Here is a 14,678-nt window from a genome sequence, read left to right on the forward strand (position 1 = left end):
AGTGCAGTCATAACATCCTGGATTTTAAAAGAGGGAACAGTATTTAAAATGTTGAAATGTGTGGTAGTCTTTGGACATATTTTCAAAAACAGTCTTTTCATGGGTTTTATGGAGTTTTATGCCATTTGATGCCACATTAGGTGGAAAGTAAATCCTAAAGTGTGCGCTAAACTTCCCTTGACCTCAAATAGGGATGATTTAAGCCAGAGTTTCAGCGCCCAAATATAAACTCAGTTGGTTCTGAGCAAGGCTTTAGGCCCTATGACCTTCCGAGGTCCTCTACTTCTTAGATTGTTTTATGTTTCTATATAAAAATTCTCCATTTTCTGAGGCACAAATAGAGTTTGTGATGTATTGTGTAGCAAGTTAAACAAGAATATTTCCTTAAAGAATTTTGTGTAAGCCACAGCATTCAGGCATTAAAAAGAAGTATCTGTGCCCATATCAAAATGAGAAAGCTGATAAGTCAAAAATGAGAAAAGTTTCTCAACAGAATCATTGCTGATATTTGATATTGTCTTGTGGTTTATCCATTTTGTCTAGTTATCTTAACAAGAAGCCATATAAACTAGCAGAAAGACATAGAAAAAGTATAAGCCAATGTTAAAGTTTGACCAATCAACACAGCTGAAATCCTACCTTTCTTCATCTTTTGACAGGTTTAAAAGACTGGGAGAAAAGACTGATTATATCGGATAGAGCACATATAGGTAAGTGCTGATTGAAGGAGAAAAAACCCTCACAAATGATTGCTTAGTTCATGATGCTAAATTAAATTATTATTCCTCAGAGCAGTTATGTATTAGATCTAACACAGCTTCTTATTATGTTGTGCAATCTGAAGCATAGTAATGGAATCTTTGTCCACTGAAGAATGATGTTTTACATGTTTTCACAATATTCAAGGAATACTCGCTCTGTTTTCACTTGAGGAGGCCTGTGCACCGTCAGTGACAGCAAAGGCACTTTGTCTTGGGATTATGGATGTCTGTGATTTAAAGAATATTTTTCTCCTTTGTTCTCTCACTATATCCATTTGATTTTCCACTGCAGTGTTTGACTTTCACCAGGCAGTAGATGGGCTCCAGGAAGTGCAACGTCAAGCACAAGAAGGCAAAAAGTAAATATTTTCAACACCCTCATTTCATAAATAGTTAATAAATTTGGAAAATCAGTGTAATTTTGGAAAACAGAAATGCAATGTATCTCTAAAGAGCCTTGTTGATGTTACTAATTCTGTGACTCTGTTCTGTTCCTGCTTATGTTAGTTAACAAACTGTCAGCCAGACTCGAGGCCTCATGCTTTACTGAATACCATGAATATTAGGAATACTTGTGCAAAGCCTGAAAGTTGCTATATATTTATTATCATAGAACCTTAACATCTTTTTATGTCTCAGACCTCCTGCCCAATATGTGATATAGTGAAGAGCTTTGACAAAATTACTTGGCATAAAGTGTATTTTTGCCCGTATTTATACATAGTGGGGGGGGGGGTGTTTCTTTTTATTTAGCATTGGCACAACGAAAAAGGGGATTGGACCAACATATTCTTCCAAAGCTGCACGAACAGGCCTTCGGATTTGTGACCTCCTCTCTGACTTTGATGAATTTTCTTCAAGGTACACCTATTTTCATTTCATTTCTAAATATTATGTTTAAGAGTGAGACATTTTGCCTGACAGATTTGCTTTTAAGGGGATGTTTTTAAATATGTGTCTGAATTTCGTATATAAATTGCCTAGAAGGAGAAGAAAATTAGGAAGAATGTGTGTGTGTGTGCATTTCCTGTACTTCATAGAGTTTCTCATCATTTAAAATATAATTTTGAACATTGGGAAATGCACTGGTTGAGGTGTCAGAGTCCTGGGCATTTTCTCACTATAGCTTTCAGTATATACTGTGCCTAATATAAACTGAATTCTTGCCCAAAGGTTCTGTGATTCTGTGACTCTGTTCCTCACAGTTACAATTTCGATATTTTACAGATTTAAAAACCTGGCACAACAGTACAAGTCAATGTTTCCCACATTGGAAATTGATATAGAAGGACAACTGAAAAAGCTAAAGGTAAGGATTTATCACTTGCAATATTTATTTTAATTTTAAAAGGTAAAAATGAAGTGTACCAGACATAGCACTTACTGAGCTAATTTAGATGAAAAATGCATATGCTCATTATTATAAAAGCTTTTAATAAACAGTAGCCATGCTTTGTAGTAGAATGTTCTCTCTTATTGTAGACATTAATGTAAACTCTGTGGAGGATTTAATTCTTGTATAATATTTTACTTTTTTGAATGTTTTCTCAAAGTAGTCAAGACAATGCAGGATGATGACTTTATAGTTAGTGTCTAGTCTGTCAGTGGGACTTCCATGCTTACTGAAGAATTGTTTGTGGAAACATGTTTCAAGATCCTGGTATTACAAGAAAGTTGTCTTTTTACAAATAAATCCAACAGAGCCACTGGTAAAACAGCTTTCATGAACGTGAAAGAAAAGAGAATGTTAAAAAATATCTCTTACCTTTCCCAAGTTTTGTGTCATACTTTTTCAGAGCTGACACCCTGAAGATATTTTATAATATTCAAAAGGAGTGATATGTTTTTCTTTTGTTGCTTGGACTAGTTCTAAGTCCCATTCTGAGTGTGTCTAGACTATAGACACACTATCTGAGGATTACAGCAAAAAAAATCAGTAGGCATAGCACATCTCTGTGAGCAGAAATGGTACAGCGTTCTAATGCCATAATAAGTCATGTTTTCTTATTTGAGTGGTTCAATAGATTGAATGGAGTATAAGCTAATGGTTGTATTTTTCAGGAAAGCACAGTTATTGAGGCTAGCTGCTTAGACTCATCTGTATGTTTTGTCTTTCAAAAGTGAACATAGTGTTGCCTGCTTCCAGCCATTGTCTGGGGAAGCTGACATTTGTACTCAATTTGCAGGGATATGCTGAAAAAATAAGACCCATGGTTCGAGATGGTGTGTATTTTATGTATGAAGCTCTTCATGGCTCCCCAAAGAAGATCCTCGTTGAAGGAGCCAATGCAGCATTACTTGATATTGACTTTGGTAAGTTATATTCTAAACTCAGCTTAACTCCTAAGAGATCAGTTTTATTTTGATTAGTTTTATTTTGATTTGTGTTTATACTGACTTTTCAAACAGCAGGAAAATAGAGAAACAAAATAGTCTTTCCTTAATAGGAATAGATCTCCCAGAAGAAAAGCTCATTAAGACAGAGATTGTATCATTAACAGGATTAAGTGCTTAGGGTTTAAATATTGATTTTTACTGAAGTTTATTCTAGTGCAGCTGAAATTTCACTTCAGATATTCTTGTCTTGATTACTCTTAAATATGTGTGCACATTTCCAAACAATCCAGGCACTCATTGCAGTGCTGCTTAGGTAATTCCTCTGCCATGGGGGGAGGATTAAACTGGTGCGGCAACCTCTAAGTCTTGCTGCTACAGTTGGTCTCTGCTCTGCTTTCTTACCAAAAGTCTAATTAAATCAGTGAAGAAAAAGTTAAGGACTGAAGAGATTCTCCAATCCAGAGTCACAGTGTAGAGATCATGAGTAACCTCTTAAGTCTTAGACAATTCATGGCAGATACTCAGACCCACTTGTGCAGGGCAATGGGACTGTCAGACTGTGACCTTTACACCAGGCTCTCCATGAATGTAGTGGAAATACCTTCTGTGATACACAGAACATTGAAAAAAAGCTTTACACAGCAGCAGCATCCTATAATAGATCCCGTGCCTAATGGAGGTAGTATTGGGAAGCTTTTGAATTTCTCCCTTGTGGGCAATCCTCAGTGAAAGTTGCAAAGGATAAATGACACGTAATAAAAAGAATTTGCCTCCTTCTTTGTCTGCTGTTCCAATTTACCTTTAAAGCCAAACATAGAAGTGAAAACCTTTGAACTGATGAAGGAAAATCAGTCTTTGTTTATTACCATTGCTGAGAGAGGGCTGTGCTGTTGTGTCTTTCTGACAGGCACGTATCCTTTCGTGACCTCCTCGAACTGCACCGTGGGCGGTGTGTGCACCGGGCTGGGCATTCCCTCGCAGCACGTGGGTGACGTGTACGGCGTGGTGAAGGCTTACACCACCCGTGTGGGCATCGGGGCCTTCCCCACCGAGCAGATCAATGTAGGTTTAATGTTACAAATGTGATATACACAGCTGGCAACTAACAGTCAATGGAATGGGGTAAGGGTTATTCCACTGATAAATAAACGCGGTAGTAGTAATGCTGAGCAATCACACTCGTGAAGAGAGGAGAATTACATTATGAACTTAAGGTATTTTACATCAGAGGAGAGAAACACGAGTGTGATGATGTTACATTGCAGTGACCACACTTCTGTTGTAATGACCAGTGTGAAAACAGATTTCATCATCTTATATAACAGCATTAGGTGTGTTTCAGTGGTGAGAGTTTGTTGTGGACTGGAACTGTCGGTGCATCCCAGAAGAGCTTAAATTACAAGAACAACTTCTGCGCTTAACAGCCTGTGTTCTGGGTGATTTGTAGAATAAATGTGGTGTGTGCATCAGCCAGTCATGCAGAAATGGGTTGGTAAAAAGAACGGGAGAGATTTTGATTGTTTTAAACTGTCCACTGTATTTTCATTATCAAGAAACTAGAAAGCTCAGGGTATTGATTATGAGCTATGCACACAGCAATCTCTAGGTCAGTGTTCCGAATCTAATTTAAGGATTTAGTTGCTAAAATCCTTTTCTAATGGCTCAGATGAGTTGATGGTATCCTTTGGGTTTATGAATCATGAACATAAAGTTTCTTCCTTCTTTATTTTTACCACAATATAGACGCTGCCAGTCTAAATGGAGCAGCTGGCAGTCTCATACTGTGGTAGAACCGAGGAGCCCTAGGCATGGCGCCCTGGCTGTTTTGACCTCGACATTGTACAAGCATTGGTCTTGTCCCAAGCATTTACAGTCTTGTCCCCAAAACCAAAAGATGTCAGAAGACCAGATGAAGAAAGTAAATGCAAACAAAATTTTATAAAGGACTGAACTGTCAAGGAAATCTTCCTGTTGGATGAAGGAGGAAGAAAAGTCTCTCCTTGGAACATGAAAGTCATATTAAATACGTGATTTGAAATGCTAATGATTGCAATACAAAAATCCTGTGCATGAGGGGATTTCTTCTCTGCCTTAGTCCTCTCCTAGCAATTTTTTTTCCCTGAAAAATAGCTTTGAAATTGGAACAGCCGTATTTTTCTTGCTATCCATCTATATTTGTTTGCGTTTGTTTTCCAGCCATGTTTTCAGTGAAACGCCCATCAGCATTGTCTCTGTCTTATTGTAGGAAATTGGAGATCTTTTACAGTCCCGTGGCCACGAATGGGGAGTAACTACGGGCAGAAAGAGGCGCTGTGGCTGGTTAGATCTTGTCATTTTGAAATATGCTCATATGATCAACGGATTCACTGCGTAAGCATCAAAGATTTTGCGCTACATTTGGAAGTGATAATTTTGTGCTTCGCAGAATAAATATGTAGGTAACATTAATATAAGTCCAGTAAAGTGTTACATTTTAAGCAGTACAATAATGCACAGTGGGCAACTGAGAATTGTCTTAATGCTAATAATAATCTAATTCCTTTGACTTTTTTTTTTTTCAAATTAAGTGGTTTTACAACATGAGAGGAGTGATTTTTTTGGTACATGTTTTCACTTTGTTTTCATCAGATGGCCAGTGTTGATTGGGTCAATATGTTGGTTTTCTAACAGTTTGCTCTAGTGTTTTTGATCCAGTGCTTTCATACTGACTTATGCCATGGTCTAAAACCTTTTGGGTTTGAGCTTGGTTGACTCTAATGGATCCTACTTGTAGGACTAATTCTGCATCATTTGGAGCCACTGCCTTGATAAGTGAGATAAATGGGATGACACAAGGGTACAGCGACTGGCACAGCTTTCATTCCAGTTCCTAGAGGTTCATTTACTTAGAAAGGTGTAGTCAAATATTGTGTTATAAATTCTGCTTTTAATGGGCTGAGTTTTATTTTCTTTGGGACCGAGTGGCTTCCTCGATTGATGCATTCAGGCAAACTTGTCCATATATGCAAACACATGACCCTGAGCATTTTAATATATTATAGACTGAGACGTAATTTAATATTGTTTATGCTACTAATGTTACAAAGTAACAATGGTCTTGTTCATTAATTTATCAGAAGGATTTTTAGGTTTGGATTTTTTCTTTTACTTGGATTTATGTTTTGTTTTAACTTACACTGCTCTAGTTTTTGTGAAAATAGCTTTAGGAAGGCATTAGGTTCCCTTCCATTTCAGTTCTATACAATTACTGCACTCCTATCAACAAAACTATGTCAGCTCTGATAACTGTGACAGCTAAAAAAAATGGGTAGATTAAAAAACTTGAAGTACTGGCTCTATGGTGCTTCTTTCCCAGAAAGTCTCTTCATTTAATCCTTTCATTCATCACATACTTACTGAGCACATATAGCCTGGACTATTATGCAGATACTTGTCTAAATCCTTAGCTGCTCAGATTTTTGCCGGGCAACGTCTAAAATATTGTCCTGGAGAATTTTACTAGTTTTAAAATGCAGTTTTATTCAGATCAGTGAATACTACAGTGTCTTCTTGAGGTTCCATTTTTGTCTTCCAGTGTGTTCATTCACAAAATTAATAAGGTTCATTAAATTGACAGCACAGCCCAGGCACTGAAAGTCAAGATGGGATCCATCTTAATGAACTGCAGATGTGGTTTTAGTAACCAGATTATGCTTGTTCTGTTATAAAAGTATAATTTAGTAAATAAGTCTGTCAGACAGCTGTTGTGAATCAGTAGGAGTAACAGAAATAGTCACTGTCACTGATGTCAAGTGTCATACCCACCCAAACCAGGCCCAGCAGGTGCTGCTTTCCACAGTCAGAGTGCATTTTCATGCACTGAGCTGAACACTGTGCACTTGTGTGAGCAGCCAAGCATTTGGAAATGTCTCGTAGTAACTCAGTCAAGTATTCATCCCAGAAACATGAATTCAGTTAACAATGTTCATAGTCTAATACATTTTTGTGTTTCTGCTGGCTGGGCTGCCTGAGTGGGATTTGTGAAAGGGATAAAAAAAGATGGAAAATATTAAAGAGGAGATTCATCATGTGTGTAACTAACTGATGTTTTTTGTGCAGTTTGGCATTAACAAAACTGGATATTCTCGATGTCCTTGATGAAATTAAAATTGGTGTTGCCTACAAATTGGGTGGAAAAAGAATTCCATATTTTCCAGGTAAGTTGTTAAACCTCTATGTTCGTTTTTATCTTTCCTGCCTGTTAAGCCACAGCTTCTGGGAAAGACTGTTTGCTTTTTAAAATCAGATTTGATTTCTTTTTCACTAGACATCCTGTGGCAATTTATGGAGCTGCAGTATCTGTATAAAGATGGCTGTACCATTAATTGGCATTTTCCATTCACCATGCATCTGTGTACAATGGCAAGAACTTAAGAGCAAATAAAATCTTGTGTTAGGGCCTCTATGTGTCGTCCCATTAGATTTTTTATTGGCAAAATCAGGGATCTGAAAGTCAGCAAGACTCGAGTCAGTGACTGTGTATTATTGGCAATAGCATTTAATGAAGCAAAATTGAAATAAAAGCTGTGCAAAAATGAGATGGAAACAAGCAGAATAAAGCTGCTTCTGGATGGCTTTATTAAGCTTTATTAACAGCAACTGCACTGCGGTTAATAAAAATATATATTGCCCCCTCAATAATGATTCACATTAACACTTTTTAGATGGAATAATAAGTAACTGTTTTACATTAATGATGTTTTCAAGATATGTGTAACAGTCTCTGCCAAGAAAAGGGGTTGGGTCTGTTGAGCTATGGGAGATTCTAGAGGCATGGAGTAGGCTGGCAGCAGCCAGCTTTCCCACCTCTCTTGGTGGTTTCTGGCTATGGACACAATGAGAATTCCAGTGGGGAAAAGCTTGTAGACATCAGAGTTTTTCACAAGACTGATTTAACATTGTTCCATAAAGATAAAACTCTCTGAGACAGTAATGCCTTGTCTACTGTTTTATTCTGTGCAAATCTGAACCAAAAAGTGGAAGTGCTGTAAACCTCAAAAAATCTTATTTCCTCAAAAATAATACTGTAGTGTTGTTGTTGACTCCATGTTGACAGCGTAGAGTACATTCTACAGTTTTTGGAAGGGGAAACTGCATTCCTGGATCCTCTTGAATCAGATTTATCTTCCTAAGTATCAGAACTTAATCTAAATTAAGAATAAAGGAGTGAATTAATGAACAAACCAGTAAAAACACTGTTTCCTCATGTATCAGATTTTAAATGTTGTCAAAAGACTTTATTGGTCACGAGCCATAGGTATGTCCTCTTAAGGCAGAGGAGCCAAAATCAACTGTGACAAAAATGGTTCTCCCACAGCTAACCAGGAGATACTACAGAAGGTGGAAGTAGAGTATGAAACAATGCCTGGGTGGAAGAGTGACACAACTGGAGCACGAAAATGGGAGGACCTCCCACCCAAGGCCCAGAATTACATCCGCTGTGTGGAAAACCATGTTGGCGTGCCAGGTAAACCATGTCCATATGAAGATGCCACAGCAGACAGACAGACATAGCACTGTGGAAGTGCTCAGTTTTTTAGTTGGAAGTCACTTTATTTGGGCAGGAGGGAACAGAAGTACCAGTGATTGGACTGATGGGGGTAAATGACAGCTTGCCAAGAAGCAGCAAAGGGTGGTGTTCAGCAGGCAAGTCTGCAGTGTTGCGCAGAGCTCCAGGCTGCTGCTGCCAAGGATTTAACCAGAGGAAAGATAAACATGTGTTGTTCTTGGCAAATGGCCACCTTCTACCAGTGAATACTTTGGGGTCTGTGCACCATGCTCCAGCATGTAGTTAGGCTGATGTCCTCATCTCTTCCCTTCCTTCTGCATGCTGCACTGCATCCCTGTTTGAACTTAGATGTCTTTGTTTTGGTTTTTTTCCATTCTTGCTCATATAAGGAGATGTGTTGCATAACAGGTACAAGATTGTTTAGCCCAGTCCTTCCACTTTGGAAAAATGAGAATCTTAACATCATTGATCTGCAAAGGTCAAGCCACCCAGTTTTCTTCAAATCTAACTGCTAGAGCTCTAGAGGTGACCAGAGCTCTAGGGGTGTGGCATGAATGGTGGAGTTTGCAAGGGAATTTCCACAGTAACAAGCTTAGAAAGCTGGCACATGTGCTTTTGTTTTCCACAAAGCACCTCAAAGGTCACATCAGTGGAGTACAGGCTGGTTACAACTGTGGCAATTCCTGTATCTGTCACGGATCAGGAAGCATCTGATAGCAGAGACTGAAACTCAGAGAAGGGCCTGTATGTGGTCAAGGACACACAAGGGATGTGTAAATAAAGCTCCCCTTACTTTTATTCCTTTGGTTCTCTGTGTGAAGTTAGGACACCTTGCTAGGTTTGATGGCTAAAGGAGAGACCTACCTACAGTCAATTCTGTAGCAACTGTGGGCAATAAAACTGAAGTGGAACAGCTGCAGTGTGGAATTTGGGGTGGCTGCTCACACTGGATAATGTTTATAGTTAGAGCTTTACATTTCCACATCATGCTTCAGAGTCTGGCAGAGCTTTGGCTTCCTCTCTGCAGGGATGTAGCTAAACATCCTGTCACTCAAAACAATGGCACTTAAACCTGCAACAAACATTCCTGACTTTCTATTAGGCCTTCCATCAGCAATGCTTTGTGTTTATGGTATAATTATTTCATGCTTTCAAACTTCAATATACTGCACTTTTAGTCCGGTAGTGCAGCTGGAGCAGAGGGATTTTTGACAATGAAACTTCCTTCCTAAAATTGGTCAGTCTGTAGTGAAGCATGATGAAAAGTGAAAATTATTCCAGTACATTGATTATAGTATTTACTCTCAGTAATTGTTCTAACAGATGTGTTTTCCTCCCTAGTTAAATGGGTTGGAGTTGGGAAATCAAGAGAGTCGATGATCCAGCTGTTTTAAACAAAAGAAGAACTTCAGTGATGAGAAGCACAACTTGGTGTTCATCGGTTCCTTACTGCTTTCTCTTTAAATGGAAATGCTATTTAAAACAAGCAATTTCTTCTAGGAATTAAATAGAAACACAACATATATTCTGTATTGTAACATTTTATTTAAGTTCTCAGTAAATTCAGTGTAAAATCCCCTTGATGTCCGTCATCAAAAAAAGTCCAAAAAAGTGTTCCTAACAAAACAGGGAAATAATTTTTTTTCAATTGATCCATGTTGCTATTTGAAAGTACTTTACACCTATATAGTATTTCTTCTTGTTGAAACCAATATTAAGCCTTTTCCAGTAATTATTGGATAACTTTGGAATTGCAAAGCTTGGATTTTTTCCTTCAAATCTTAAAATATCTGTGTATCTGGGTTGGCAGTACTAGGACAGATATTGTGCACTGAAATTGGTTGAATTTAAAGATTTTCAGTTTATAAAATACAGCAAAGTTAGATGGGTATTTTTGACTGCACAAAGCAAAGCAAACACAATTATGTATAAATTTTATATAACATTTTTTAACAGCCTACTAAAATGAATGGAGAGCAGCTAAAATGTATTTATCACAAAGCCTATCCTAGTAACCGAGATAACATCTGTAAAGGGGCCAAACTGGAGAAAGCTGACGTGTGTGATAATTCTTTGAACTATTGTGTGTACTAACAGGCTGGAGGCTGTCAGGTGTGCAGCCTTTCTTTTATGCAGTAGGGAAAGGAATGAGTGAAGGTGGAAGGAAGAGAGTCCTCAGGGTACAAAACACATGAGCAGAGTGGAGCTGAGACAGCATGCTGCTTTTTCTCCATGAACCTGGGACATTTCTTCCTGCTAGTCCTGTGACTGTAGTTTCCCAAGTTCTACTGTAGTACTCTGTTGAGGAACTTGAGACTTGTGGCTCTGTAAGGCACTCGCTTCCACAGCTCATAGGTTTCCAAGAATAAATCAATGCATGACTCAATGATGACTGCTGCAGTATTTACACCCCTCACACATTTTGACCTTCCTCAGCAAAATGTAATGCCTATTTATAAAAGGGCATAACACGTGGCAGCCAGGGTTGGGAGATGGAGAAGCTGTGGAGAGGTCCCAGAATCTTCAAGAATGTACTTGGACTTCTTTGTGGATCTTCTAATTTATAATGGTTATGCACCAAGAGCTCTCAAAAAAGGCCCACCTTTTTCGAGAAAGGTAATAAGGAAAGATAAAAAAGATAATAAGAAAGATAAAAAAGAGGAAAAAGATAATTCTAGAGATGGAGTTATTCCTTAACTGCGATATTCTCCAAGTAGATGTTCCTGTTTTATATATGTCTCAGAGAGCTGTAACAATATTTTTGTATCATTCCCATGGGCTGTGGAAATGGCATCACATCCTCAGTGATGCCATTATGTACTGTGTAAAAATAGCCCTTTTCTGACATGGTCACTCCAAGGGTACAAAACGATGACACTTGGCATTAGAAATGGGGAAAAGAGGAAAACCTGTCAGGAGGATCTTGTGCCATACTCATCCCCTTTGTCTCATCTCACTCAATACCAAATAGCAGATAATGTTCAAAGCCATATGTGTCAAGAAACACTTTTAAAAGTACCAGTGCAAAGCACTAAATGTAAGTCTTTATGGATTGCTGCTTGTAAGGCAGAATTCTTACACCATCCATCTCTGGTGCAGTCTCTCCATGCCCCAGTTCATTATAGAGTCTGGCTTAATGCACAAGCAAATGCCCTTTTTCTCTAGAAAAAAAAAAATTAAAAAAAAAAAAAGAGAGCCCAAAGCTGTGAATCTTTACTTCTGTTTTAACTCCTTTGTCCATCTTTGACAAATTGTTTAGTCTCACTGCTGCTGGTTTTGCTATCTGTAAAATGGCAATTAGGAATACATCCTCACCTCTTCAACACTGCCTTTTGGAGTTCCCTGGGTCAAGCCCTGCAGTCCTTGGTCTGAATTGAGGAGGAAGCTCTCCCCATGGTATTTGTTGGTGTTGTGATGAAAGACCAATGAGATTTCTGACCTTATTTAATGATTTCGAAGCACTTCTGAAAGGTACTTGGAAAGTGCTAATAATCACAAGCACTGTGAAGTGTGCCTCATTTATATGAGACACTTTAAGCATAAAGATGCTTGGAGATACAGTAATTAAGTTTTGTTTTCACATGACTTAACCTTGTGACATTTGCCTTCTGAGTGATCTAGAGCTGTTCCTTTTCTTGGCCCCATCTTCCTCCATGCGTTTGTGCCGGGAGGTGGCCACTATATTTAAGCTTTGGCTGATTTATAGGCAAAGTCCACAGTGACTAACAAGCCACTTGGTGTGCTGCATAACTGGATTAAATTAACAAATCTAAACTGAGTACTTGGCATACTGAAGACAAAAGCTTTTATAGCTTAATTTTCACAGGATTACTTTCCACCTAATCTTTTTATTTTCCATTTTTTCCATTAAGTATCCATTAAGTCCACATGGCCTGTCTTTGCATTCAAGGATTCATCAAAAAACCCAGTGATGTTGTCAGTGAGCATGATGTAATAGGCAATTATCCCATGACTTACTCTGTTACCATAAAAATAATATCATGCATTTCATTTCATAGCATGGATATTTTAAATGAAAGTTTTACTCCTATTAGATTTTATATGTGCTGACATTGAGTTAAATGTGAGTAAGTTCAGGCTTTTACCAAAAAGCTCTTTAATCTACTGAGAGACACAGTGCTTAATAAGAGCATTTTAATGTAAATTTCCTTTAATTTTGGCTGTTTTCCATGTATATTATTTTGTATTGTTTGGAATTTCATTTAATAACAATCACTGTGATGAATTTAAGTACTTCTTTCTCCCCAGCCAAATTCAATAATAATGGCTAAAACTGGTTGATGCATCATCCTGTTTGATATCTGGATGGAAGAATGAGGGTAAACGTTTACTGAAAAGCTGTAATTTGTAATAAAGATTATAGTTTTTTTAAGTAGCAATTACAGATTCACTCCTGCACAGTAAGTTTTGAGATATTTTCTGACACTTACCCTTACAATATGGCCTTTTTAGTCAGATATACGCTTCCTAACACAGTCAGGATAGGATTTTGAAGCTTTTGTAATTTTTTAATTTGGCTATATATGGTCTTACAGTTCTGGCATAATGCACTTTATAACAGGAAAGAAAATTAAGCATTTCCATAGTAATGTGCAATCTATACTTACACCTTATGCAGATTTTTTTCAGATGATTTTTGATCCACGCCCGTTTATTTTGTCCTTGAAGATGTATTAAAACAGATTTAAAGTAACAGTGCTTGGTCTCTATTTCTCTTATTTTTTAACAAAATAAACTTCATTCAAAAACCTGGTTTAATATTTCATGAATTTTAGAAAATAAGTAGCAGTATTAGTGAACAAATGTATGTTTCCTCTCAGTCTACAGATTTTCAGTGTTTGGCCTTTTTTCACAAATTCCACAAACTTTGTCTCCCTTTCCCATTTTCAAACTGAGCATGGATCTACCTTTACCACTGGGCTTCGTGGTTAGTCATTTTTAGTTAGCTCACCTGAGTGACCAATGGTTTTATGCAGGAAAAATACATTTTCCAATTGATGCAAAAATTCTTGCAATAAAAGCTGGCTCAGAACAACTGATGTGAACTCGGTGAAGCTCCTTATCAGCAGCACTGTGAGAGAAAGCAAAGGTCGATATTGTCACAGATAAACAATTAACACCTCTAAAACTGAGTGGGCTTTCAGATAAGTACTGTTAGGGCTTCTAGAAGCCTCCATAGAAACCACTCCTTTTCTCATCTGTTTCAGAAGGAGCCAGAAACAGCAGGTAAGTGACCTGTCCAGTAAATGACAGCAGGTCAATGCCTCACACACCACTCAGGGCAGTGCCTGAGACCTGTATGAGAATTGATCTGCTAATTAATTAGTGTTTCTTCATTCCTTTGCATCAGATATAAATATAAATATAAATATAAATATAAATATAAATATAAATATAAATATAAATATACACACACATATGTCTGATTTCACATGGAATGGGCTTTGGCAGCTGAAGCATCTGAAGTAGTGTCATCTAAATCCATGTCAGGCTGGCAATGCCTAAGGAAAAAAATCAAACAGCCCCCAAAATACCACAAACACACAAAAAAATTCTAAAGAACCAGACCTAAGCTGGAGAGCTGTGTCTGATGATTGGGATGGAGGAAATAATAGACATTCCTGCCCCTTTCCTCTGACAGTAATACTTAACATGGGGTCAAGTTCTAGCCCACTCATTATTCCCTGTGGAAGTGGCTTTGCCTCCTGTACAGTAACATTTCATGTCCATCAGAGAGCTGGTTTAAAGTGTCAGATGTTGGCAAAAAGGATGAGCTCACATCACCCTTTTAACGAGGCATCAGGCAAGAAAAGAAATCCAGCTCCAACCGTCTTATCTTTAGAAGTCCCTGTTGGTGGCAGTCCATCAGCTGTAACCCAGGGGTTTGTTGGTCACTAATGAGTGAGTGTGTTAGTGCTTGCTTTGTCTTTTTATTAGATCCAGGTTGCCAATGACAAAGAGGATGCCTGAGGCACGGAGCCTGCTCGACTGCCACAGAGCTACACCAATCC

General features: G+C 38.0%; 1 protein-coding gene across 1 annotated transcript in view; it reads left to right on the forward strand.

Annotated features, from left to right (window-relative positions):
* Window positions 1–13,360, forward strand: part of ADSS1 (adenylosuccinate synthase 1) — a 28,115-nt gene extending 14,755 nt beyond the window's left edge. Inside the window, exons 4-13 of the mRNA XM_069018424.1 lie at window positions 660–710; window positions 1,054–1,120; window positions 1,515–1,622; window positions 1,989–2,070; window positions 2,948–3,074; window positions 4,006–4,160; window positions 5,344–5,468; window positions 7,197–7,294; window positions 8,455–8,604; window positions 9,988–13,360. Of these exons, the coding sequence (XP_068874525.1) occupies window positions 660–710; window positions 1,054–1,120; window positions 1,515–1,622; window positions 1,989–2,070; window positions 2,948–3,074; window positions 4,006–4,160; window positions 5,344–5,468; window positions 7,197–7,294; window positions 8,455–8,604; window positions 9,988–10,040 (1,016 nt within the window). The 3' untranslated portion in view covers window positions 10,041–13,360. The remainder of the gene's footprint in view (window positions 1–659; window positions 711–1,053; window positions 1,121–1,514; window positions 1,623–1,988; window positions 2,071–2,947; window positions 3,075–4,005; window positions 4,161–5,343; window positions 5,469–7,196; window positions 7,295–8,454; window positions 8,605–9,987) is intronic.
* The last annotated feature ends 1,318 nt before the right edge of the window (window positions 13,361–14,678 follow it).

This window comes from Aphelocoma coerulescens, chromosome 5 (genome assembly GCF_041296385.1).
Source record: "Aphelocoma coerulescens isolate FSJ_1873_10779 chromosome 5, UR_Acoe_1.0, whole genome shotgun sequence".
Lineage (NCBI taxonomy): Eukaryota > Metazoa > Chordata > Aves > Passeriformes > Corvidae > Aphelocoma > Aphelocoma coerulescens.